Source organism: Rhineura floridana, chromosome 6, assembly GCF_030035675.1.
Source record: "Rhineura floridana isolate rRhiFlo1 chromosome 6, rRhiFlo1.hap2, whole genome shotgun sequence".
Classification (NCBI taxonomy): domain Eukaryota; kingdom Metazoa; phylum Chordata; class Lepidosauria; order Squamata; family Rhineuridae; genus Rhineura; species Rhineura floridana.
This window is the reverse complement of record NC_084485.1, coordinates 46,014,144-46,039,391: the sequence shown is the minus strand read 5'-3', so window position 1 is coordinate 46,039,391 and position 25,248 is coordinate 46,014,144. Positions and strand designations below refer to the sequence as shown.

The window sequence follows — 25,248 nt, the reverse complement described above, 5'->3', positions numbered from 1 at the left end:
TTCCACATATGAACCTCTGAATGCAGCAGAGGAGAACCCAGAGTTTTAAAAATTAGAATAGAAACATTCCAGAGCAAAGAGAAAATGAAGTAGAAATATTTATTAAAACTAAAAGCACAAATCATGAACAGGCTTGTTTTATATATTAAATAAGGCACACAGAAGTTTATTTCAGGCACTGGGATTTGCTGCAGTTTTTGCAATGCACGTAGTTGCTTGGCTGCCAAAGGACCAACTGCTCCTGGCTGGGCACTTACCAAAAGAAAAAAGGTGCAACCCTTAAGAACCATCACCACAATATCCCAGCAGCCTTTAGCTGCCCCAACCAAATACCAATGCTCTCCCAAAATGCTTGAAATTCTGTAGTCCTTTCCATGAAGCATCCACCTCCAACACAAACTCCACACACTCTCTCACTGGGGCGGAAGACATTTTCCCCTCTTACTGTGCTTTCAATTTTAATAAAAACTTGACAAAAGCCAATCTCTACTTGGACTTGCCCCTACTTTTCACTGGAAGGAGGAACAAAGACCTACTGGAAGGAGAAGAATCACACATAATCTAGGCTTTTATTTCTTTGCTCCAATAGCTTTTCAAAGCTATTGGTATATGTATTTGTGTAAGTGCTCCCATCTGGGTGAAAAGCAGGAAGGGAGAAAGAGCCCGCTCCCATCCTCTTCCATCCCATCACTCCCTGTATCATTTTCTCAGACTGATATCAATAGAACTTTCTACAGCTGCTTCTAGAAATCCATGCTCACATTCAAGATACTGGAATATCATATGTTCAGCTCTTCTCACAACAGGCTTTGGATCCAACGCACTTTTACCTGGATCTCCAAAATTCATTTTAACCAATACAGTTAAGTGGCTGAGTCTCCCTCTTGCCAACTCCTTGGAAGTTCTGTCTAATGGCATATAGGCCACCTTTCCAACAAAAGAAGCCCTGGAAGATGTTTTGTACATATGATACACACTCACTTTTCAGTTTGATTTCTTTAACCATGCAAGATCAACGTGCATAGTGCACCTCCTTTTCTCATAGGCTGTGATGTACTGCTCCTTTACCCCTGTGGAGCCTTTTGTTTTCTCTGTCACTTAGGGTGCTGATCATTTTATCTGGCAACAAGGATCTTTCAGTCTACTGCTATTTGGAGCACATTGACACAGGTACCTCCCAGGCCTCAAATAAGATGAAAGACCTAGTTTTATTTTTATTTTACAAAAAGATTATTCAACCACAGGAAAACTTAACTGTAGAGGCAAAATGAGCAAGAGAAGGTAGGCAACCTGAAAAAGAATTACTGGATAGACTTCTGCTATACGTGACATGACATCTGAGGTTGAGAGCTGGAAAAATTGAGCAGCTTTTTTATGCAAAGTTGAAAACTACAGCTAGTAGGGTAGACAGCAGCTGTCTTGCCTGTACAAGTCTGGCAAAGGACCAGTTTATTTTCCTTAACTAACCAGAGGGGTCCACAGAACACAAGAAAGCAGGTCTCTAGAACTTGTGACCTATCAAGGCAAAAGTAGCTCATCAACCATATATTGGTGCTCAACAAATCCTCCTTATTGCAGCCCAGGAAGGCAGAGAAACCAGAACTGAGACTCTGGCTGGCTACCATTCACGGCCAGCACACTGAAAGAGTGCTTGTGCTTAATCTCAAGAGCTGTCCTCCTCCTCAAAAATGTGGGAACTTCTCTAGGCAACACAGAAGAATTCAACAAAGTCCCTGAAGCATGAGTAACATGTTTTTGAAGAGAAATGTGTAGCCTGCACCTCCATTCCAGATATTCATTCGTTTTAGGCAGCTTCCAGGAATGCTGAAACTCATTCGGCAATCATTCAAAATGTAAGGAGTGCTACTTGATTTATTGCCTCTGACATTTCCTGGAAATGCTAAGTGCTCTGACATCACAGCAAGCATGCAAGATCATTTTTTCCTCACCCAATGAATGATAGCGGAATGTTAAATGGGTTCCATCAGTGAAACCCAGAAGTGTCCATTGCAGCTGCTCAAGGAAAATTATCGAAACACTACCCATTTGAATGAATGTTGGGGATGAAGGGTGGGATATAAATTTAATAAATAAAAAAATAAAGTGATGCTTTATGGGACCAATTTGTTTCTGGCTTTTGCAGTCAGCAGTTTTGGAAAAATTTTGTTAGCTGTATCAAAACCCCAAAAGGCCTGTGAAGTGGCCTACGCTATGGAGGCTGCTGGGGAATACAGTGAGGCACTTTACACGAACCAGAAAGCATGATCTGAGTCGGCAATGGGGCAAGCCCTTGAAAAAGACATTCCCCACTCCCTAAGAAAAGTACAGCTGTGCACAGAACAGGCATACCAAGAAGAAACGGCTGGTCTCAACAAGTTGTTTGGAAGTAGTGACATTATGGCAACAGCTTGTTTCTCTGTGCACTGACCCACATTTCTTAGGTTATCCACATTCTCATGAGGAGAGATCATCAGACAGGAGTCCTGTGCACTTAAACTAGAAGAAAGTTGTTCAGGTGAATGTGATCAAGACCCTACACTGTTGTCTGAATCAGGAAATAAGGCTAGGGTAAAGATGTAAAAGCACACATTATGGCACCCATTCTAAAAGGCGCACATGTGTTTTCTGTGGAGAATATAACTCTTCTTGCTTCAGGACAGAACTTGCAGATGTTCTGCCTGCTAGGAGACAGCTGTTTCTCCTTTTGCAGTGACTACAGAGCTTAGCTACGGAAGGGTTGCTCTTAAGTTTCAGCTTTACGGCAGGAGTGAAAAAACAATACATGCTGTAGGCCACATATCTTCAACCATGGGTCCCCAGATGTTGGACTACAACTCCCATTAATCCCAGCCAGTTTAGCCAATGGCAAAGGATGATGGGAGTTGTAGACTTATCTGGGTACCCAAGACTGAAGAACAGTGCTGTTAACAGAGTATTTGACTGACTGACAGAATGCATCTCCATCTTTATTACTATGTTCAGCTGAATGAGGATAGAATCCTTGCAAACCTTCATTCTGACTGTGCAGTGGTCAGGGGAGGAGGGTTTGGTGCACACAGCCCTGTTAAGTGTTTGGATGAGAGGGCTTAAATGCTTAAGCAGGGCTGAGGACTCATTCTGTATATGACAGCCAAAGGCAGCCCAGTTAGAAAGGCTCCATTCTTATTCTCCATCCCCCACCACTCTGGCCAGCAGAAGAGCTTCCAGTGCAGTTTTAGGGTACCCACAATCAAGTGCCACCATGCACAAGAGGGGTCCCAGCCCTCTTGTTCTAAAATGCCTACACAGCATCTTTTCCTGATAGAACTAGCCCAGATGGACAAGGCTGTTCCACAAACCTATCAACACCGTAAAGACCGCCTACACCAGACACCGAGTTGCTGAGTATGAAAGCTTCACACACATACAGCCACAGTGGCCTTTTCTGTGATGCAAGAGAGACTTGTATGAAGTCTCTCATGCTTTGGTGAGTTCTAGTAATTGAAATTTGTGGTATTATTGAAGCTGACACCCAAGGGACAGCACTGATAGCTGCCCTGTCATATGATATGAAGCCAGCAACATCCATAACTTTAAAGGTTTCGCTGAAGCCTCATTTGTCCTGGCTTTCTGACAACTAAAGCTGCTCTTCAATATGGATAAGGCCAGAAGAGAGATATTCCTTGCTCAGACTCATATAACTAGGTCAGTATGTCTCTCTCTCACCCTTTCCCTCCTTGTTAACACCCCTGCCCCCCCAAAAGTATTCCTGTACAAAATGAACCTGCAGTTCATTTTTCTACCAATAAATAGCATTTCAATACAACCATCTTGACCAGCCACACTCCCATCACGTGGATGGGGACACACAGCAATCTTGTCCTACCGCAGCCAACAGCTCATCTACAACACACCAGCTACTCGCTTCCAAATCCTCCATTCTCAATTCTGCTAGGTTAGCTATTCTACCAGGATACAATATGGTCTCTTTCTACATGCTTGGGCGTGCAGAGTTTTTACTTCATGCAGTCTCCTCCTCCAATAACTTTCCTTTAACCTTCCAGGAGCACTGGATGGAGCCACATAAATAATAAATAAATAATATGAATTCATGACTTCTGGGGGGCAGGGAATCCCACAGTGCTTAGCACAGGGGGCAGGGGAGGGGCAGTTGGGCATTGCGGAGACTGAAGTCAGTCAGGACTTTGTGCCTTTAGCTTTCCAGGGGAAGGGTCGAACAAGTCTTCGGGAAAAAAGGCATTCATCATGTGCTGTCTTACACTATTATCTGAGCTAGAGTCAGTGAACAGAATCCTTTGCTTTAATGAAGACTAGTGAGCCATGTTTTGGACTCTCTCCTGCCAAAGCAAAATGTTCTGGCTGACTTCACCTTAAGCATCGCCCTATCTGTCTCCTGTTCATCAAAGATAAGGGCAACTAAACCCACTGGCCATCTAGCCAACTACTTTAAAAAAAAACAAAATAAAAGACCAAACCCATCCCCAGAATCGAACACATTCCACACCAGGAGGTGGGAGAATCAGAGGCCTTCCAAAAAAGCATAATGGGGTAGAGGGTGGGAAGCCCATAATAAATAAATAATCTATGCAGAACTCTCCTTAAAGCTTTATCATGAGTAGGACCTCAGAGAAGAAAATTCTCTTGCTCTACGCTAATACCCAGAAACAACTCACTCCACCATTCTTGACTTTTGCATTCAAAAGTTCGCCTCTCTTTTTCAAACACTAGTTTAAAACACAAAGGGGGGGGAGAAGCAACTCTTCAGGCACATACGATTATTTTGTTTCACTAGCTCTAAGCAGCTTTTCTTCTTCTCCTTCTTCCAACTGAAAGATTCTCTCCACACCACCTCAACCCACTTGGCTTCGTTTCCTCAAAATGGCCACTATTTTACCACTGGATTACACATCTCAGGTTTACCTTGCCAGCAAAAAACAACTCACCCCCTTGTTCTTAAACTGCAAACTGTTGCTGCCTCAATGCCAGCCAACCAGAATGATCTGGTCTGCAGGACAATGGGGTGTCAGGTTATCACCAATTATTTAGAACTACCATTCCTGCCTTTTTGTTCTACAGCTGGTTAGCAGAGAGGTGCTCCCTCACAACAAGGTCAAGACCATTACTGCCTTACAACTCAAAGGAAACTTTGCTGACAGTATGAGGGAAGGAGCACCTGTTCTCAGAAGGAGATCTTCTGACCGTCATGGTTTCCAAGGCAACAGAGGGACTTGCTCATAGGAAGGAAGGATAAACAGCTGAGAGGGAGGGGGAGACTGCCCACCACTAAATATGATTCAGTGAGGATTCAGGGAAAGGAGTGGCTGAGCGAGAGTTAAGAGCTGTTGCTAGGGCAACAGCATTAATTACTAGGACTATCCCTACAGAGTCACAACATGGCACCAGTGAATCAAGATGAGTCCACCCACTGATCCTAGCCACTACTACTATAGGCCTGGATGCAGCAGGCTGAAGATGGTGCCTGCTGACCCCTGATAAGGCCACAGAAAGAGGCCTACAACATTCACAGCAGCGATTAGCTTCATAGGCACCTTTCTCAATCATGACAAGACAGCCATCTCCAGGAACTGAATCGCATCCCTGCCGCTGCTGCCTCAAGCTTTTTCTCTCCTCCGCTGGAGTCTACTCCACAGCATGCTGGCCAAGGAGGCTAAGGCTAGCCTTGTGGTTACATTCAGACGTCAGCTCTGAGAGGATGCCCTGTGGTTGGGCAGGGTCAGCTGAGTTGCATTCCCCCACCCCCACCCCACCTGAGGTTGCTCAGAAATCCAAGGAAGTAAAGTCTCCAAAGTCACAGTCAAAGAGCTCACTGATGCCTTCACCCTCCTCGAGCCCAAAATGATAGTCCTGGGTCTGGGGTGGCGAAAGTGCAATGAATTCAGTGGGCAGGAAACTTGAGAAGTCATCCTTGCCCTGCTGGAGCAAAGCATCCACGGAGGCCAGTGGTGAGAAGTTCACATCATCTGCAGGGGACTTCAGTGGCAGATTGCTCTCCGCAGGCAAGAGGGGCTCTGCCAAAAGAGAAAAGACATTTATTTTGTTTAATTATTACTTATATTTCTTAATTGCTCCACAACCTGGTTCTTTGGGCAATGTACAATGAAAACTGTTTTTAACACACACATTAAAAGACATATAACATTTACACACAAGACAGTCCAAAGCTCACGATTTATTTTATTTCATGTGAAAGACCAACCCAAATTGTGTTTGCATTTGTAAACATTTATAGGGCTAGTTTGCTGAGAATGGATTGATCATTTATATGCTTATTGAGTTCAGTGGGATTTATTCCTGTGCAATCATGCTTAGGATAGGTGAAACTATGGGGGAGAAGGAGGGGAGATTAGGTGGGTGGGCACTGGGCAAAGGGAAATCCCCTTTCCTTTCCAAAAGGAAAACATTGTTAACAGTATTGTTATTTTTTGGTGTTTCCCTCACCTTTTTATTCTACAGCAGACAAGTGTACTCTCCCACCCAAATTTAAGCCAAAGCTGTTCCTGGCCACATCCACACCAGTCATTTATTCCACTTTATAGAGTCATGGCTTCCCCTAAAGAATTCTGGGAAGTGTAGTTTGTGAAGGGTGCTGAGAATTGTTAGATGCCGCCCTATTCCCCTCACAGAGTTATGGTCACCACAAGAGGGGCTGACTGTTAAACCACTCTAGTCACTGGAGCTCTGTCAGGGGAATAGAGATCTCCTAACAACTCTTAGCACCCTTCACAAACTACACTTCCCCAGATTCTTTGGGGGAAGCCATGAATGTTTTAAGTGGAATAAATGTCTGGTGTGGGTGTGGCCTCCCAACTAAGCCAAGCCAAACAGCTGTTAGTCTGGCTTTTAGAACACTGACACTTGGTTCTTACTGAGAATGCCTGAGCTATCATAGACTCCAATGTTAAATTTCTTAAATTAATTAAAAATCAGCCATGCATTTTTTAAACCTTTAAACTGCAGATGATGAAGATCAGAGTATGGGGCAAGGTCAGTAACAGGATTACATGTACTCTCTGAATATGGTTGATTTTTAATTCATTTCAACAAATTATGAAACCACTGACAGAAAAAAATCCAACAGGGGTCTGGATTTTTTTCTCTTGTTTTACCCTTTGAACTCTAGATTCACCATGAAAACTTAGAGGGTTGTTAAGCAAGCGTTTCTGAGTTCAGGACTATAAGTTTTGTAAGCTTTTGTTCAGAAATGAGCTAATGGGGAGTGGCAGAATGGCATGGGGGTATTTTCAATTTAACATGGCAGAATGTGAAAAATCCATGCTGGCTATAGTAAGAGTGGCTGTATAATTCCAGGGAATTCTGCAAGGTTCATGTGTGTTGACATTTTTAGAATTCATAAAAGAGGCTGTCAAAAATCCTCTCATAAACTTCAAAAGAAATGCAGACAATTTAGCAATATCAGAGAGCTCAGGTTTTTTTTAACAATAGGACGAAAAGCCAAAAGGAAGAATATAAATGATAACTCCGAAAAGGCAGATGGATGATTGAGAACTTGTTTGTGCAAGAGACACATATACTCTCATACAGAGCAGTTTATTTCAAAGTGGTTATCCTGAGCAAACCCTTCTGTACACAAAATAGTAAATTCCAAAGTGCATCAACCACATCTTTTTGCTCAACCTTGCAAAGAAGGCTACAGAAATGTCCACAAAAAGTTTAAACTTTCCCAATAGTCTATACTTAGCAAGTTTATAACTGTGGCTCCTCCTGCAAGGGTGCCTTGGGTGGCTAATAAAACCTGATGTGACAATATCTAATAACTAAAATGACAGTCATTAAGAAACTACAGTGCCTAAATGTATCTATCCCCTTCCAAAGACCTGGACAAATAAATATGCCTTCAAATTCCACTTGATGATTATGTTAATAAACTGGAGTATGCAAATTAATGGAAATGGGAAAAAATACCATTCACAATAAAGGTTTCTCTGCAGGCTTGCCTAGGAGAGATTCTTGCTTGTCACAGGTGACTAGGCAAGTAGCTATTTACATACCAGCTCACTGCTGACTATGTTAGGTAGTAGATCAATACAATTCCCTAAAGAACTGCTAAGCTCAGTGTGCCAAACATGCCAGCCTCCCACTTAATTATAGAATCACTTAACAAGCAATGAAGTCAGAAGTTGCTTCAGGGCTTCTCCTCTCAGAGAGCAACAACGGGCCCCCAATGTGGGGCAGGTTTCCAGTACAGATTTTTTTTAACCAGATTTTTTTTGTCCTTTGTTCCCAATGTACTGGGATATATCATTCTTTTTTCAAGGAAGAGGCAAGTCTGTTTAATACAGATGGAGCTGTGAAGGACTTCTAACTTGTTTCTTATTATAATAAATTTTTATTTATTAGTCGCCCATCTGTCCGACTTAACGGACACTCTGGGTGACGTACACAATATAAAATACAATATCCACATATACATAACAATCACAATATAATATTACGTCTTAGGAATAAATTACTAGTATTTGGAACAGTGGATAGAAATGCTTTCTCTTGAAAAAAAGGTATATATTGGGGATCATTGGGAATAGAGAGAAATCCACTATATTATTGTCTTTCCTTGGATTTTTAAAAAGCTGTTGGTCCCCTGTTGTGTGTTTTCCGCCCAGGCCCTTCCATCAAGGTTGCTATAATCTTGGTTGAACAGGGAATCTGTTCCATCACACTTTGTCCCCCATCTCTCATGTCCCAAGAACAGGGGCTTCACAGGAAAACTACAAAGTACAAAGATCGAGCTGGGGTGGTGGTGGTGGTGGTAGGACAGTGAAGAGGAATGCCTGGCTCTGTCCAGTATAAGAACATTTGTACTGGATCAGTTTCCTCTGTACTGGACAGTGAAGAAGTGCGGCTGACCACCTGCCCCTTGACTTCTTAGATCTAGCCATAAGGGATTGACTGAGTGGGTCCAGGGAGTGATTAATGCTTCATTGGAGGATAGGCCTTGAGGAGGTGGTAGTGCATCTCCTCCTCAAGAGGAACTCTCTGGATCCTGAAGTGTTCAAACAACTATCACCTACTGGCAAATATCCCCTTTTGGGGCAAGGTGCTTGGGAAGGTGATGGTGGTCCAACTTCAAGCATGCTTGGAGGAAACTGATTAGTTGGATTCATTCCAGTCTAGCTTCAGGCCTGGCGATGGCACTGAAACTGCCTTGGTCACCCTAGCTGATAACATCTGTTGGGAGAGAGATAGGGTGAGTGCGACCCTGCTCCTTGGTCTCTTGGTGGCTTTTGATAATGTTGACCATGGTATCCTTTTGGAGCATCTCAGGGAGGTGGGGGCACTGTGCTTCAATGTTTCTGCTCATACCTCCAGGGCAGCTTCTAAAAGTAGTTATGGGAAGCTATTGTTTGGCACCATGGGAACTCTCCTGTGGTGTTCTGCAGGGTTCCATCTTGTCCCCCATGCTATGCCACTGGGAGCTGTCATCAGGAGATTGGGAGTTAGATGCCATCAGTATGCAGATGATACCCAGCTTCACCTCTCTGTTCCATATGAATCAGGTGAGGTGTTTGAGGTGCTGAACCAGTGCTTGGAGGCAGTGATGAACTGGATGTGAGCCAATAAATTAAGGCTGAATCCTGAAAAGACAGAGGTGTCATGTGTCCAGAGTTGTCATGTCCAGGAGATGGCCTGTTCTGGATGGGGTTGCACTCCCTTGGAAGGAACAGGTCAGCAGCTTGTGGGTACTCTTGGACCCTGGGACCCAAATCCTCAGTGGGGACCGGGACCTGGTGCAAGATGTAAGTGTTGTTGAACCGATTGGGAGCAGTGACCACAGTGCTATTAAATTAAACATACATGTAACTGGCCAATTGCCAAGAAAATCCAACACGGTCACATTTGACTTCAAAAGAGGAAACTTCACAAAAATGAGGGGATTGGTAAAAAGAAAGCTGAAAAACAAAGTCCAGAGGGTCACATCACTCGAAAATGCTTGGAAGTTGTTTAAAAACACTATATTAGAAGCTCAACTGGAGTGCATACCGCAGATCAGAAAAGGTACCGCCAGGGCCAAGAAGATGCCAGCATGGTTAACGAGCAAAGTCAAGGAAGCTCTTAAGAACATAAGAAGAGCCTGCTGGATCAGGACAGTGGCCCATCTAGTCCAGCATCCTGTTCTCACAGTGGCCAACCAGGTGCCTGGGGGAAGCCCGCAAGCAGGACCCGAGTGCAAGAACACTCTCCCCTTCTGAGGCTTCCGGCAACTGGTTTTCAGAAGCATGCTGCCTCTGACTAGGGTGGCAGAGCACAGCCATCATGGCTAGTAGCCATTGATAGCCCTGTCCTCCATGAATTTGTCTAATCTTCTTTTAAAGCCGTCCAAGCTGGTGGCCATTACTGCATCTTGTGGGAGCAAATTCCATAGTTTAACTATGCGCTGAGTAAAGAAGTACTTCCTTTTGTCTGTCCTGAATCTTCCAACATTCAGCTTCTTTGAATGTCCACGAGTTCTAGTATTGAGAGAGGGAGAAGAACTTTTCTCTATCCACTTTCTCAATGCCATGCATAATTTTATACACTTCTATCATGTCTCCTCTGACCCGCCTTTTCTCTAAACTAAAAAGCCCCAAATGCTGCAACCTTTCCTCGTAAGGGAGTTGCTCCATCCCCTTGATCATTCTGGTTGCCCTCTTCTGAACCTTTTCCAACTCTATAATATCCTTTTTGAGATGAGGCGACCAGAACTGTACACAGTATTCCAAATGCGGCCGCCCCATAGATTTATACAACGGCATTATGATATCGGCTGTTTTATTTTCAATACCTTTCCTAATTATCCCTAGCATGGAATTTGCCTTTTTCACAGCTGCCGCACACTGGGTCGACATTTTCATTGTGCTGTCCACTACAACCCCGAGGTCTCTCTCCTGGTCGGTCACCGCCAGTTCAGACCCCATGAGCGTATATGTGAAATTAAGATTTTTTGCTCCAATATGCATAATTTTACACTTGTTTATATTGAATTGCATTTGCCATTTTCCCGCCCATTCACTCAGTTTGGAGAGGTCTTTTTGGAGCTCTTCGCAATCCCTTTTTGTTTTAACAACCCTGAACAATTTAGTGTCATCAGCAAACTTGGCCACTTCACTGCTCACTCCTAATTCTAGGTCATTAATGAACAAGTTGAAAAGTACAGGTCCCAATACCGATCCTTGAGGGACTCCACTTTCTACAGCCCTCCATTGGGAGAACTGTCCGTTTATTCCTAATCTCTGCTTTCTGCTTCTTAACCAATTCCTTATCCACAAGAGGACCTCTCCTCTTATTCCATGACTGCTAAGCTTCCTCAGAAGCCTTTGGTGAGGTACCTTGTCAAACGCTTTTTGAAAGTCTAAGTACACTATGTCCACTGGATCACCTCTATCTATATGCTTGTTGACACTCTCAAAGAATTCTAATAGGTTACTGAGACAGGACTTTCCCTTGCAGAAGCCATGCTGGCTCTGCTTCAGCAAGGCTTGTTCTTCTATGTGCTTAGTTAATCTAGCTTTAATAATACTTTCTACCAGTTTTCCAGGGACAGAAGTTAAGCTAGCTGGCCTGTAATTTCCGGGATCCCCTCTGGATCCCTTTTTGAAGATTGGCGTTACATTTGCCATTTTCCAGTCCTCAGGCACGGAGGAGGACCCGAGGGACAAGTTACATATTTTAGTTAGCAGATCAGCAATTTCACCTTTGAGTTCTTTGAGAACTCTCGGGTGGAAGCCATCCGGGCCCGGTGATTTGTCAGTTTTTATATTGTCCATTAAGCTTAGAACTTCCTCTCTCGTTACCACTATTTGTCTTAGTTCCTCAGAATCCCTTCCTGCAAATGTTAGTTCAGGTTCAGGGATCTGCCCTATATCTTCCACTGTGAAGACAGATGGAAAGAATTCATTTAGCTTCTCTGCAATCTCCTTATCGTTCTTTAGTACACCTTTGACTCCCTTATCATCCAAGGGTCCAATTGGCAAAAAGTCTTCCTTCAAAAAATGGAAGTCTTGTCCAAATGAAGAAAATAAAAAAGAACACAAACTCTGGCAAAAGAAATGCAAGAAGACAATAAGGGATGCTAAAAAAGAATTTGAGGAGCACATTGCTAAGAACATAAAAACCAACAACAAAAAATTCTATAAATACATTCAAAGCAGGAGACCATCTAGGGAGACGATTGCAGAGAAGCTAAATGAATTCTTTGCATCTGTCTTCACAGCGGAAGATATAGGTCAGATCCCTGAACCTGAACTAACATTTGCAGGAAGGGATTCTGAGGAACTGAGACAAATAGTGGTAACGAGAGAGGAAGTTCTAAGCTTAATGGACAATATAAAAACTGACAAATCACCGGGCCCGGATGGCATCCACCCGAGAGTTCTCAAAGAACTCAAATGTGAAATTGCTGATCTGCTAACTAAAATATGTAACTTGTCCCTTGGGTCCTCCTCCGTGCCTGAGGACTGGAAAGTGGCAAATGTAACGCCAATCTTCAAAAAGGGATCCAGAGGGGATCCCGGAAATTACAGGCCAGTTAGCTTAACTTCTGTCCCTGGAAAACTGGTAGAAAGTATTATTAAAGCTAGATTAACTAAGCACATAGAAGAACAAGCCTTGCTGAAGCAGAGCCAGCATGGCTTCTGCAAGGGAAAGTCCTGTCTCAGTAACCTATTAGAATTCTTTGAGAGTGTCAACAAGCATATAGATAGAGGTGATCCAGTGGACATAGTGTACTTAGACTTTCAAAAAGCGTTTGACAAGGTACCTCACCAAAGGCTTCTGAGGAAGCTTAGCAGTCATGGAATAAGAGGAGAGGTCCTCTTGTGGATAAGGAATTGGTTAAGAAGCAGAAAGCAGAGATTAGGAATAAACGGACAGTTCTCCCAATGGAGGGCTGTAGAAAGTGGAGTCCCTCAAGGATCGGTATTGGGACCTGTACTTTTCAACTTGTTCATTAATGACCTAGAATTAGGAGTGAGCAGTGAAGTGGCCAAGTTTGCTGATGACACTAAATTGTTCAGGGTTGTTAAAACAAAAAGGGATTGCGAAGAGCTCCAAAAAGACCTCTCCAAACTGAGTGAATGGGCAGAAAAATGGCAAATGCAATTCAATATAAACAAGTGTAAAATTATGCATATTGGAGCAAAAAATCTTAATTTCACATATACGCTCATGGGGTCCGAACTGGCGGTGACCGACCAGGAGAGAGACCTCGGGGTTGTAGTGGACAGCACGATGAAAATGTCGACCCAGTGTGCGGCAGCTGTGAAAAAGGCAAATTCCATGCTAGGGATAATTAGGAAAGGTATTGAAAATAAAACAGCCGATATCATAATGCCGTTGTATAAATCTATGGTGCGGCCGCATTTGGAATACTGTGTACAGTTCTGGTCGCCTCATCTCAAAAAGGATATTATAGAGTTGGAAAAGGTTCAGAAGAGGGCAACCAGAATGATCAAGGGGATGGAGCGACTCCCTTACGACGAAAGGTTGCAGCATTTGGGGCTTTTTAGTTTAGAGAAAAGGCGGGTCAGAGGAGACATGATAGAAGTGTATAAAATTATGCATGGCATTGAGAAAGTGGATAGAGAAAAGTTCTTCTCCCTCTCTCATAATACTAGAACTCGTGGACATTCAAAGAAGCTGAATGTTGGAAGATTCAGGACAGACAAAAGGAAGTACTTCTTTACTCAGCGCATAGTTAAACTATGGAATTTGCTCCCACAAGATGCAGTAATGGCCACCAGCTTGGACGGCTTTAAAAGAAGATTAGACAAATTCATGGAGGACAGGGCTATCAATGGCTACTAGCCATGATGGCTGTGCTCTGCCACCCTAGTCAGAGGCAGCATGCTTCTGAAAACCAGTTGCCGGAAGCCCCAGGAGGGGAGAGTGTTCTTGCACTCGGGTCCTGCTTGCGGGCTTCCCCCAGGCACCTGGTTGGCCACTGTGAGAACAGGATGCTGGACTAGATGGGCCACTGGCCTGATCCAGCAGGCTCTTCTTATGTTCTTAACTATGTCACTGGAGGGTCAGGTAGCCTCAGTGGCTAGGAGTGCCTTTTTCCAGCTCCAGGTGGTTTACCAGCTTTGGCTCCTTCTGGACAGAGATGATTTGACCACAGTACTCCATGTTCTGGTAACTTCCAGACTGGATTAGTAAATTGTGCTCTACATAGGGCTGCACTTGAAGACAACTTGGACACTACAACTGGTCCAAAATGCATCAGCCAGATTACTGGTAGGGGTTCCCCTTAGAAATCATATAACTCCTGTTTTAAAACAGCTGCATGGTTGCAAATTTGTTTCTGGGCCTAATTCAAGGTGCTCACGTTAGTGCTTAAAGCCCTAAACGACTTAGGTCCCAAATATCTGAAAGACCACCTCCTTCCCTACAGACACTCTCAGATGTTGAGATCAACAGAGGGGGACCTTTTGGTAGTTCCACAATCTTCAAACTTTCAAACTTACCATTCTTGGGCAAGGTCATTGAGAGAGTGGTGGCAAATCAGCTGCAGACACACTTGGATGAAACGGATTATCTAGATCCATACCAATCGGGTTTCAGGACTGGACATGGAACTGAAACAGCCTTGGTCGCTCTGGTAGATGATATGAGGAGGGCACTGGATAGGGGAGAATTCACCTTCCTTGTCCTCCTGGATCTCTCAGCGGCTTTTGATACCGTCGACCACGGTATCCTTTTAGATCGCCTGGAGAGTTTGGGATTGGGAGGCACGGTTTTACAGTGGTTCCAGTCCTTTCTCTCTGATAGGCGCCAACAGGTAGCATTGGGCGACGAGGTTTCAGACCCTTGGCCTCTCAATTGTGGTGTGCCACAGGGTTCTATCCTCTCTCCCATGCTATTTAACATCTATGTAAAGCCGCTGGGAGAGATCATCAGGAGATTTGGGCTGCAGTGTCACCAATATGCGGATGACACTCAGCTCTATCTCTCATTTAAATCTTCACCAGAGAGGGCTGTGGAGACCATGTCCAAGTGCCTGGAATCCGTGAGTGGATGGATGGGCAGGAACAGGTTGAAGTTGAACCCTGATAAGACCGAGGTACTACTTGTGGGAGACAAGGGAGGGTTAGGAGATGTTGACCTGGTGTTTGGTGGGGTGAAGTTGCCCCTACAGGACCAGGTCCGCAGCCTCGGGGTTGTTCTTGATTCCAAGCTGTCCATGGAGGCTCAGATTTCGGCAGTGAGCCGGGCAGCTTGGTATCAATTACACCTTATATGTAGGCTGCAACCCTACCTTCCTGTTCAACAGCTCCCGCTCGTAGTGCATGCCCTGGTCACCTCTCGATTGGACTACTGTAATGCGCTCTACGTGGGGTTACCCTTGAAAACGACCCGGAAATTACAGCTTATACAGAATGCGGCGCCGCGCTTACTTACTAACAGCCGCCGACGGGATCACATCACGCCAATGTTGTTTGACCTACACTGGCTGCCGGTTGTTTTCCGGGCCCGATTCAAGGTGTTGGTTTTAACCTTTAAAACCCTGTACGGTTTCGGCCCAGCTTACCTGAAAGAGCGCCTCCACCGCCACCAATTATGCCGCCCAACTAGATCAGCCACACAAGGCCTTCTCTCAATCCCTCCAACCAAAACAGTTAGGTTGGTGGGTACTAGGGAGAAGGCCTTTTCTGTGGTGGCCCCCACTCTCTGGAACTCCCTCCCATATGATCTTCGACATGCCCCTTCCCTAGATGTATTCCACAAGGCCCTGAAGACGTGGCTATTCCAACAGGCCTTTGAGGTCATTGGGTAAATCACCATGATTCTGTCATTTATCGTATGTTGTTATTATAATTGCTTTTATATGTATTGATGACTGTCCAGTATTTTATCTATTGTTATTAATGTTATTACATCTGTTATTATTGTATTTTATCTCTTTTAATGTACGTCGCCTAGAGTGGCTAATTGCCAGATAGGCGACAAACAAATTAAATATTATTATTATTATTATTATTATTATTCAGGAGCTTGGGGTAGTGGCGGCCCGGGAGAAGGCATTCTCTGTGGCAGCCTCTAAGTTGTGGAACTTGCTCCCCACAGACGTGGGTCTGGCAACTTCACTGTACAGTTTTCAGCGAATGCTGAAGATGCACCTCTTTACTCTGGTCTTTGACCCCCAAGACGTGCATTTTTAGGACCCACCCTATTTTTTGTGACATGATTTTAGGCTGATTTTAACTGTTTTTAGTTTGTATTTTAAAACTGTTGTGACCCACCCTGGGAACTTTGGGTGAAGGGCAGTAAATAAATCTAAGCAACGACCACCACCATCCTGCTCAGCCAAAGGCCCGTCTAGTCCAGCATCCTGTTTTCAGTGGCCAACCACATGCCTGTGGGAAGCCAGAAAGCAGAACCTGAGTGCAATAGCCCTCTCCCCATGTGTGACTCCCAGCAACTGGTATTCAGAGGCGTGTTGCCTCTGACAGTGGAGGTCGGACATAGCCATTATGGCTAGCAGCCATTGATAGTTTGGCAGTGCATTTTCCACCCCTCTCCTAAGGTGAGGGGGTGCATGCAACTGCGTTAACTTGCAGTCACTCTTGCCAGAGACTTGAAAACAAGACACATAATTCATGCCGGACCTCTACAGATTTGGCAGCACCTTTCAGGTATGTCTAACACTGTATACTCTTCATCTAGTCCTCACCAGCAGAGGCCACACATGCAAAGGCACAGGCAGAACTGCTGAGTCACAATGCCTACCTACTTACTGCACTATTTGTTCATGTCCTTAGGCTACTCCAAGCAAGTGAAAGTATTGTGCCTTTTCATAGCCACGGGGAAGGCAGGTGGCTCAAAAAAAATGCCAGGCTCAGCAACAAAGCAGCTGAGAAGATGGCAACTGTTGGCATAGAAATAGACCACCATGACAGAAGATACCAAGGGAAAAAAAGGTGAAAGGAACCTGGCCACATTTAAGATAGGTCGGTTCAGGCAAGCAAAAGCTGAGGCCAGTGTGTGCAAGAGCCAGCTTTAGAAGCAAAGTTAGGCTGGATACTTCCCTCCTTAAGCCAGTCGACCCAGCTGTGCCTGTCAACCATTAGCAGCAGCCCATAGCAAACCATAAGACTAACTCAGGCCTAAAGCACAAAGAACCTGTTGACTGTAGCTACTTATGGTGAAGGACCACAGTTCAGGAGCAGAGCATCTGTTTCAGGATGGATAAAAATCAATGCTTTTTAAAAAAAAAACACCAGATTTTTCAATTTAAATAGGATTTGGTTTTTTTTAAAAATCATTAATAAAATAGTAAATTTCTCATTCAGTCCAGTCTTATTACAAACATGCTAAACATTGAACGGTTTAATAAAAATGAATTCATGGCTCTATCACACTCACACACACACTGAGCTACCTACCAATCAAACATGGGCATTCATTTCAGTTTCTCATCTCACGAAAATGGCTCTGCCCAGCCTAACTACAAACTCTAAGAATTTCTGGACTTTCAGCTTCTGTTTCTCTGACTAAAATTACATGAGCAAAGCCACAGGCTGGGAGGGGATGGGGTGCTTGTTGTTCTGAGCTTATGTAGTGGTAGAGCCGGGCCACACAAGGCAAAGCAGTTAGGAGAGAGACAATACAGAAAAGGACAGATGGAGGCAGACTAGAAAGGAACAGTGGAGAGGACTGGAAGGAAATATGGGAAGACGTTATAGTACAGACACAGCTTCCAGGTCCTATATTCCCCCACACTTTTGCCACAGAAGAACTGGCACTGCTTGTAGGTATAAGAGAGGCACTATCTGGGAATATTTTGAAGGAATTCCTTTCCTGGGCAAAAAAGCAGAGTTGAAAAAGCAGGAAAAGTTGGATTTCTGTTTCAGTCAATGAATAAAAATGACAGTGAGGTGGGGAAGATGAAATCTAATCGTAGACGTTTTAAGGGCAATGCGTGTTTAGTGTTGTGATGACTTGTCAGTTAAGAGTTAATAAAATATGGAGGTTAAAAACAAGAGGTTAAGGACAGCCATCAGTCGGCAACCCATAAGACTGCTGCAACTGCAATGTTAAAACTTTTATACAACTTTTATGTAACATTTAAGATTTAGTTTAGTAAAAATTAAGTGCTATCGTGTTTGTGATTTAGTTCTTACCATTCCTAAAGTATAGCTGCTGCACAATAAGGGGAAAGCTACCACCATTACACCTTTCTGATGAGCTTCTAAATGTACCTGGCTGGGCACAGCTGTACACAGAATACCAGACTAGATGGATCATGGTCTGACCTAAGAAGGCAATTCTCATGTCCATATAGAAGTTATAGGTACATTTCCCCAAATCTTCATAAGCTCAGCTCAGCATTTTAAGGCTCCTGATTGTACTTTTGCAGCCACATCTTTACTTGCCCAGGACCTGAGATCATATATGATGTGTGGGTGTGGGGCAGGTGAGTGTGGTTTGAAGGCAATGGCCTTATAGGTCAAATTAGGACTCCCGTCAAACCTATCACTGGCCCAAGAGAACCAGAAAGATTCCAAGAGGAGTGGCTAGGAATTTAAGAAATACAAGATGCTCTTCAGGCTAGGAACTAGACTGGGCTTGCTAGCAGAAAGAGAGAAAGAAGAGGCATCCATAGGACACAACCATGAGCACCTTCTGGAGAAACACTGTGGCCTGTTTTAGCAGCCCAATCCCTCTTCATCCCCTTTCTTCCCCCTCCCTCCCTCTCAGAGGAACAACCAGCCACCCAGACTGCAGACACATCAGGCACGGTGTATGGCTACCCCCACAACTGGAAAACCACCTGTGTACATTCTCTGTAGAGAGGCTGTGTTTCAGGTAATTTACATTCACCAATGGCAACCAGGTGAGGCAAGTGACAAGGATGCTGGAATACTCTTTGAGAATGAGAAATGGATGCCAGATCTCAAGACGGTTGACTCTGCTCCCATTCATGTACCTTGATCTGCACTCAGCAATGGTAAATTCATTTCCTGGGAGGGGTGCAGAAGGACAGACGTCGATGCTTGTGAAGATCCCGGAGAAGGTTCCTCAGCAGCCATTTTCAATGGACTCTTGATGGGGCTGCAGTCTGCAGAGCTCTCTTCTGGACACAGGAACACATCGATGGGGCCCTGAGTGCTTTTCACAGCAATTTGGAAAGCCTGGCAAAGAAGAAGAGGTGGCTATTTGAGGGGACACTTACAATACTGCAGAGTTTTTCCCCTGAAGAAGAGATTATGGTCAAGACATCGTGGAAACTTAAATTATATTCCTGAGATGACAACAAGAGTGGATCCGGTGAGCCCTTATTGAGGCAGAGCCTTCTATTACAAGCCTCGAAGGACAAACACTTACTAGCCACTACTACAGAGTGGTCTGAAGAGCTCACTGCCCTTTCTATGTTTGAATGCATTGCTTTTCCTCTCATCAATGCCATTTGGGACTGCTTATATTAATCGACATATTATGTAATCATGTCAAAATGATCATATTAGAGGTAGAGAGCAAAATTTTGGTCAAGATCTTTTATTTTAAAATGGAGTAAATTTGTGGATTACAGTAGAGTACATGATTTATCCTCAAGAGCTGAATATGGTTTTTCAGTGTTCTTAATAAGTTTGCTACTTTGACTTTGAATCTATAGTGTTCTGTTTCTTTCTAACGTATTATATCTGTGTTTCTGGAATTATTAATTTAAAAAATTAATCAATATGTTTAATAAGAACATTTTATCCTAACTTAATGTCAATTGGCGGTGTTTTTATTCCCCCCCTTCTTTTCTTGTTAGATTTGTAAAATAAAAAAATTAAAAAGCATGTTGGGAATTTCCACTCAATTGAACTTATTTGGACACTCCCTCCAGTTTGATCACTCCATATGGGTGACATAACCTAGTTTTAGCATTGCATGGGAAGGAGTTCATCGACATCTCTGTGGCTTGTGGCTTTTCTCGCTTGCTTGGGTCAGCTGCTACCAGAAAGCAGATGGCTCCTTATCTGTTTCTGCTCTCTGCTTCCAGAAGATGAAGTGGATTTTTACTGTGGCCTTTTCTCAAAGTTCTGCAGCCCTCCAGTGAAGACAGTGTGTAAGCAGCTCTGTGGACTTCACTAGTTCAAAAAACTACCTTTGTAAACAGAGCAAAATGGGCAGCAGCCCTCTCTCAAGAATGTATAGATGGACCTAACAAGCTCTTTTTGAAGACAGTGTCAATGTAATGACTAGAAGTCATGCTCCCAGGGTGGTGGAGGCCCAAGCCTGTAGAACTTCCTCCCAACAGAGATCAGATAGGCACCCTCCTTGTTGAACTTCAGGTGCATGATTAAAACTTTCTTGTTTCAGCAGACATTTAAAGGTAGTGTTTGGTTTTATTATTTTATGGCTTTCATGTAAACTGCTCAGAAAGCCAAGTAATCAGGCAGTCCCTTTCTCCACAGGACCTAACCCCCAAAATGGGTAGCATCAGTTCACCTGCACCAGCACTCTGCCTGCTATGGCAGTGGATCTCTTCCTTTAGCTCACCAACTGTATTTGGAAGGCTACAGACAGAACACTGCATGGAGTGCCTTATTCTAGAAGGCAACCATTTTCTCTTGGTAAGGCTCAATGGGTGGGTGGGTGGGTTTTCATTCTTGTTCACCATAATCATCCAGTTGATCCAGCCTAAGTGAAGCTATTGGCCAACCACTCAGCTCCTTCTATATAGTATGCATCTGGACGACCTATTTAGTTTATTAAAGCAAACTATTCCCAGTTGTGCAAGAATATATTGGAGAGGGTATTTGCTTCCTACACTTTTCAGAAGGAGATCTATCCATTGGAGATGAATTGAATGGGATCAATAGGCAGCATGGGGAATCTTGTCTTGGATAGCCAAGCTGGACTGGATCACTTGTGATTGCCTCCTGGTCTATGATTCTTAATGGCTGGATTTCCTAGCCATGTCATCAGTTCAGGATTGGCTAGAGCTAGATCAGGCATCACTTACTACTGCATAAGGGGTGACCAGCACAGCTGGTAGGAGTTGGTATATAGAAAACATTCCATGCCCTGTATGGCCACAGAAATTCTGGGAACCAGGAAGAATTACCTCTGTTGGGTCAGAGACTTGCATCTGCGTCTCCTGGGGGGCTTTGATCACCATCACCAGTTGCTCGGAGGGGTCTGCAATGCTGCGCAGATCTTGACATGTCACATAAGCTGAGGTGTGCTCAGTCAAGTTTTGCCAGAAGAATGACAGGCTACGCTCCAAGGCACAAAACTACAGAACCACCTGGACAAGTTACCAGGCTCAAATCACTAGTTGTCAGTAAAAAAAGACACACTAACCTCTATCACTATTCTACTGGATACGGAACTTATATCTTTGAACAACCAGTCATTGCAGAGAAGATGGGAAATGAGATAATTGCTTTAGTGTGATATGGCACATACACCTTTGCCACACAGCAAAATAATTTGCTATTGTTATAGGGGAAAAAGTCAGTACATGGGTATTGTGCATCTATGCATCAGCATCACCGGATTAATTCTGGGGTGCATCTATGCAGTTTCCTAATTGTTTCACCATTATAATGGCTCCACACAGGTGTTGTGCTCCATTATAATCAATTGCTTGTTAACTGAACAGTTTCTTGGAGCATAATGTTAACACTTTTGGGGTGGGGGCAATTTTCTGCTCCACACCTTTCTGGGATCTCATCTGGATGATTCAAAGTTGCTGGCAAGCCCATCAACTTAATCCTGAGGAGAATGGGGGTTGCAGGCATCCTGAAGGAAAATCGCCCACAAAAAAATAAAATGTGGGATGTGTGGCAATGAGCCACTTCCCTCCCAGTCCAATTTTAATGGGGCTGAACTGAAAGATTACACTGAAACGGAATGAAATGTGATGGTTGAGGCACATTTAAGGCAATGCACCCATCACAGAGGGTGCAATCTATGTTTCATTATCAGGAACAGGTTCAGCTACAGACCTGCCAGGCAAAAATCAACAAGCAGCATTGGACTGATTCAACACCATTCTCCTCTCTCTCACACAGTTCCCCACTCCACTGACAATACCCAGCCTTAACCAGCAGCCAGGTAGGGATTTTCCATTAGCTCACAGGGTGGGGAAGTACAAATTAGAACACCAACACCCAGTCCTGGAATGTCAGGAGTGCAACTACCTCTTTGGAAGAAGATACTTTGGTGCTCGTGGCTAATGCTGAGGATCTGCTGCTATGAATTCACTTTGCATCCTCTGGCCTGCCAAAACCACCCAATCCCACCTCCATCTTCAACAGAAGGATATTGCTTGTTCTCAGGGTCCTCCGTGAGGAGCTTGAACTGAGTAGTGCACATCTGGATGAGATTGTCCAGTTGCTGTTCTGCTGCCTGAAGATCCTGGAGTTCCTTCACCAACCCCTGGCTCTTGCTGGTACTCCCCACAGCAGCCCGGCTACCCCTAGGAAAGAGAAAAAGTCAAGATGGAGCAGTCTCTTTCATGAACATCAGTGACTTGGTGACTCCGAGCACCAAGGTATATATTAAGAAGAGGAACATACAACATTTTGCATGTCCCCATGAAGGCAACACTGATTCAACACAAGGTTAGTGAATGTCCAGGTACGCAGATTCGAAGTTTTATGGTGTAGCAACATCTATGTCACATTGGGCCAACACTGGAGTAGCTCCATTTGAGCATAAAGGAGTAGTCTATTTGTGGCAATTCAGACTTTGACAGATGGAAACACAAATTTTCATCTGCTAGTCATCTGAGGATGGTGAATGCTCACAGCATGTGCTCATAACAAGCAGCAATTATATCATAAGAGGACACAGTGGGGATCTACCCAAGGTATTTGTGGAGCAAGCTCCCATTTACATCTATTGCCTTGTAACCAACTAAATAGATCCTTGCTAAGCACTTGGCAAATGCACAGGCATGGTGAAGGACAGATGCTTCTTGGTTACAAAGTATTTTTTCCCAGTTATAGTTGCTGGCCCAAAACCCTGGACAAGAAATCTTACAAACAACAGCTGCTGCAAGGTAGGTTCAAAGGTGTATGATTATCTAGCAAGCATAGCCTTTTTTGTTGCAACGGATAGAATGTTATGCAAGGGCTTCTTTTCCGGGTTTGAAGCTTGAATAAGGCTTTGCTATCCTCCAAGCATGTTGCTATTACCTGGCAGAAATTACTGCCAACAGATCACCATAAAGGTAGCAAATCCTATGGTCTTTGCAGAGAACCGCCCCATCTATCTGCCTAAGGATCACTGCAATTGTAAGACTCAGGATGCCAAAATTAGAAGTTCCTTGACTCCATCCCAGATTGCCAGCAACACAACTCAATTCAATGAAGAGGCAAGACACAGGCGCACAACCATTCCGCTATTTTGCAACTCAGCTGGAGACAGAAGTCCTGCAGCACAGTTTCAAGATCTTACCTTTATCTTAACTACAGGCCAAACTACATGTAAGACACCAAATACATCATTAGGAAGCATGTCAGGGTTTATTTAATAATAGGAGTGGGGGTCCCTGATTTTCATCAGGGTCACAGCATATAGTAAGGGGATGGTTACCTTTTGCCTCCCTGCCATGATCATGACAAAAGTCTAACCCAGCACCGCTCTTGGCCTCAGAAACTTGGCGACAATTGGAGCTTTCCCCTCTAAGGGTAAAGGCAACACTGGGGTGTGTGGGCCAAACCTTCCCTCCCTATGTTCTGCAGTCCCAATGAAAATCAGGAAACACACACACCTGTGTCTGTTATTAAACAAAAAGACAAAAACCCTGATGAGCTTTCTAATGAAGCATTTTATTTTTTTAGGAAAAAAATACAAACGGTTTATATTTTTTAAAAAAACACCCTCTAAGCGATGTAAATAAAACAGTTAGTGAAAGGGAAGGGCTGAAGTTCAGCAGCAGAGAATCTGCCTTGAATGCAGAAGGGCCCAGGTTCAATCCCTGTCATCTCCAGGTAGGGCCGGGAGAGTCTCCCTGTCTGAAACCCTGCTAGTCAGTGTAGATCAGTGATTCCCAAACGTTTTCCCCACGGAGCACTTGAAAACTGCTGAGGGTCTCAGCGGACCGCTTAATGATTTTTCTGTCTGTTCTAGCAACTGCAGTGCGCGTTGCTAGATGCTGTATGATTTTAAATTGCACTATTACTGGTTCTTTTAGTTCTCATATTGTATTTTATTGAATTACAATTTACATTTCATAGAATGCGTGAAGTATGCTGAAGATGCAGCTCTTTACCTTGGCCTTTGACACCTCAGATGTGTGTTTTCAGGACCCACTCTATTCCACTGACTGCAATTTATTTTAATTGTTTTTAATATTGAATTTAAATTATTGTAAACTACCCTGGGACCTGCTCATGAAGGACGGGTAAATAATAATGATTGTGTAAGACATAAAGGAATAAAATACAATTAAAAATCAATGGATCATTCAGGGCTAGTCCAACTCAGAGCAGCCCTATTGAAGTTAAGAGCAGGGCTGTGGAGTCGGAAGCAATTTTGGGTGGAGTCGGAGTTGGTAGAAATGTACTGACTCTGACTTCAAAATAAAATTAATATGAATATTAATTTATTTATATTAATACATTAATATACATTTGCCATTTATGAAGGAGTCGGAGTCAGATAGTAGAAAAATAGGGGAGTCGAAGGTTTGACATACCGATTCCACAGCCCTGGTTAATAGACATGAAATGGGTCTAAGAACACAAGCCTGTTGAATCAGTCCAGCATCCTGGTCTCACAGTAGCCAACCAGTTTGCCCATGGGAAACCCACAAAGAGGACCTGAGTGCAAAGAGCATTCTCCTCTTCTGAGGTTTCCAGTAACTGGCATTTGGAAACATACTGCCTCCAACTATGGAGGCAGGGCACAGCCATCTTGGTTAGCAGCCATTAATAGCCTTTTCCTCCATGAATTTGCCTAATCCTCTTTTAAATCCATCTAAATTGGTGGCTGTCACTGCCTCTTGTGGGACCAAATTCAATAGTTTATCTACATGTATACACTATGTGAAGAAGTACTTTATTTTGTCTGTCCTGAATCTTCCAATATTCAGTTTTGTTGGATGTCCATGAGTTATGAGAGGGAAGAGACCCTCCATGGACACAGAAAATCTTAATGATTATAGGCTGGTGGCAAATGTTCCATTCCTGGGCAAGGTCCTTGAATGAGTGGTGGCAGGCCAGCTCCAGACACTCTTGGATGAGACCGATTATCTGGATCCATTTCAGTCAGGTTTCAAGCCTGGTT

General features: G+C 43.8%; 1 protein-coding gene across 1 annotated transcript in view; it reads right to left on the bottom strand.

Annotated features, from left to right (window-relative positions):
- Positions 1-85: 85 nt before the first annotated feature.
- E2F1 (E2F transcription factor 1) overlaps positions 86-25,248 on the bottom strand; it is a 42,692-nt gene continuing 17,529 nt past the window's right edge. Inside the window, exons 4-7 of the mRNA XM_061631653.1 lie at positions 22,280-22,432; positions 21,074-21,188; positions 18,944-19,148; positions 86-6,029 (exon numbers count right to left, since the gene is read on the bottom strand). Coding sequence (XP_061487637.1) covers positions 5,779-6,029; positions 18,944-19,148; positions 21,074-21,188; positions 22,280-22,432 — 724 coding nt within the window. The 3' untranslated portion in view covers positions 86-5,778. The remainder of the gene's footprint in view (positions 6,030-18,943; positions 19,149-21,073; positions 21,189-22,279; positions 22,433-25,248) is intronic.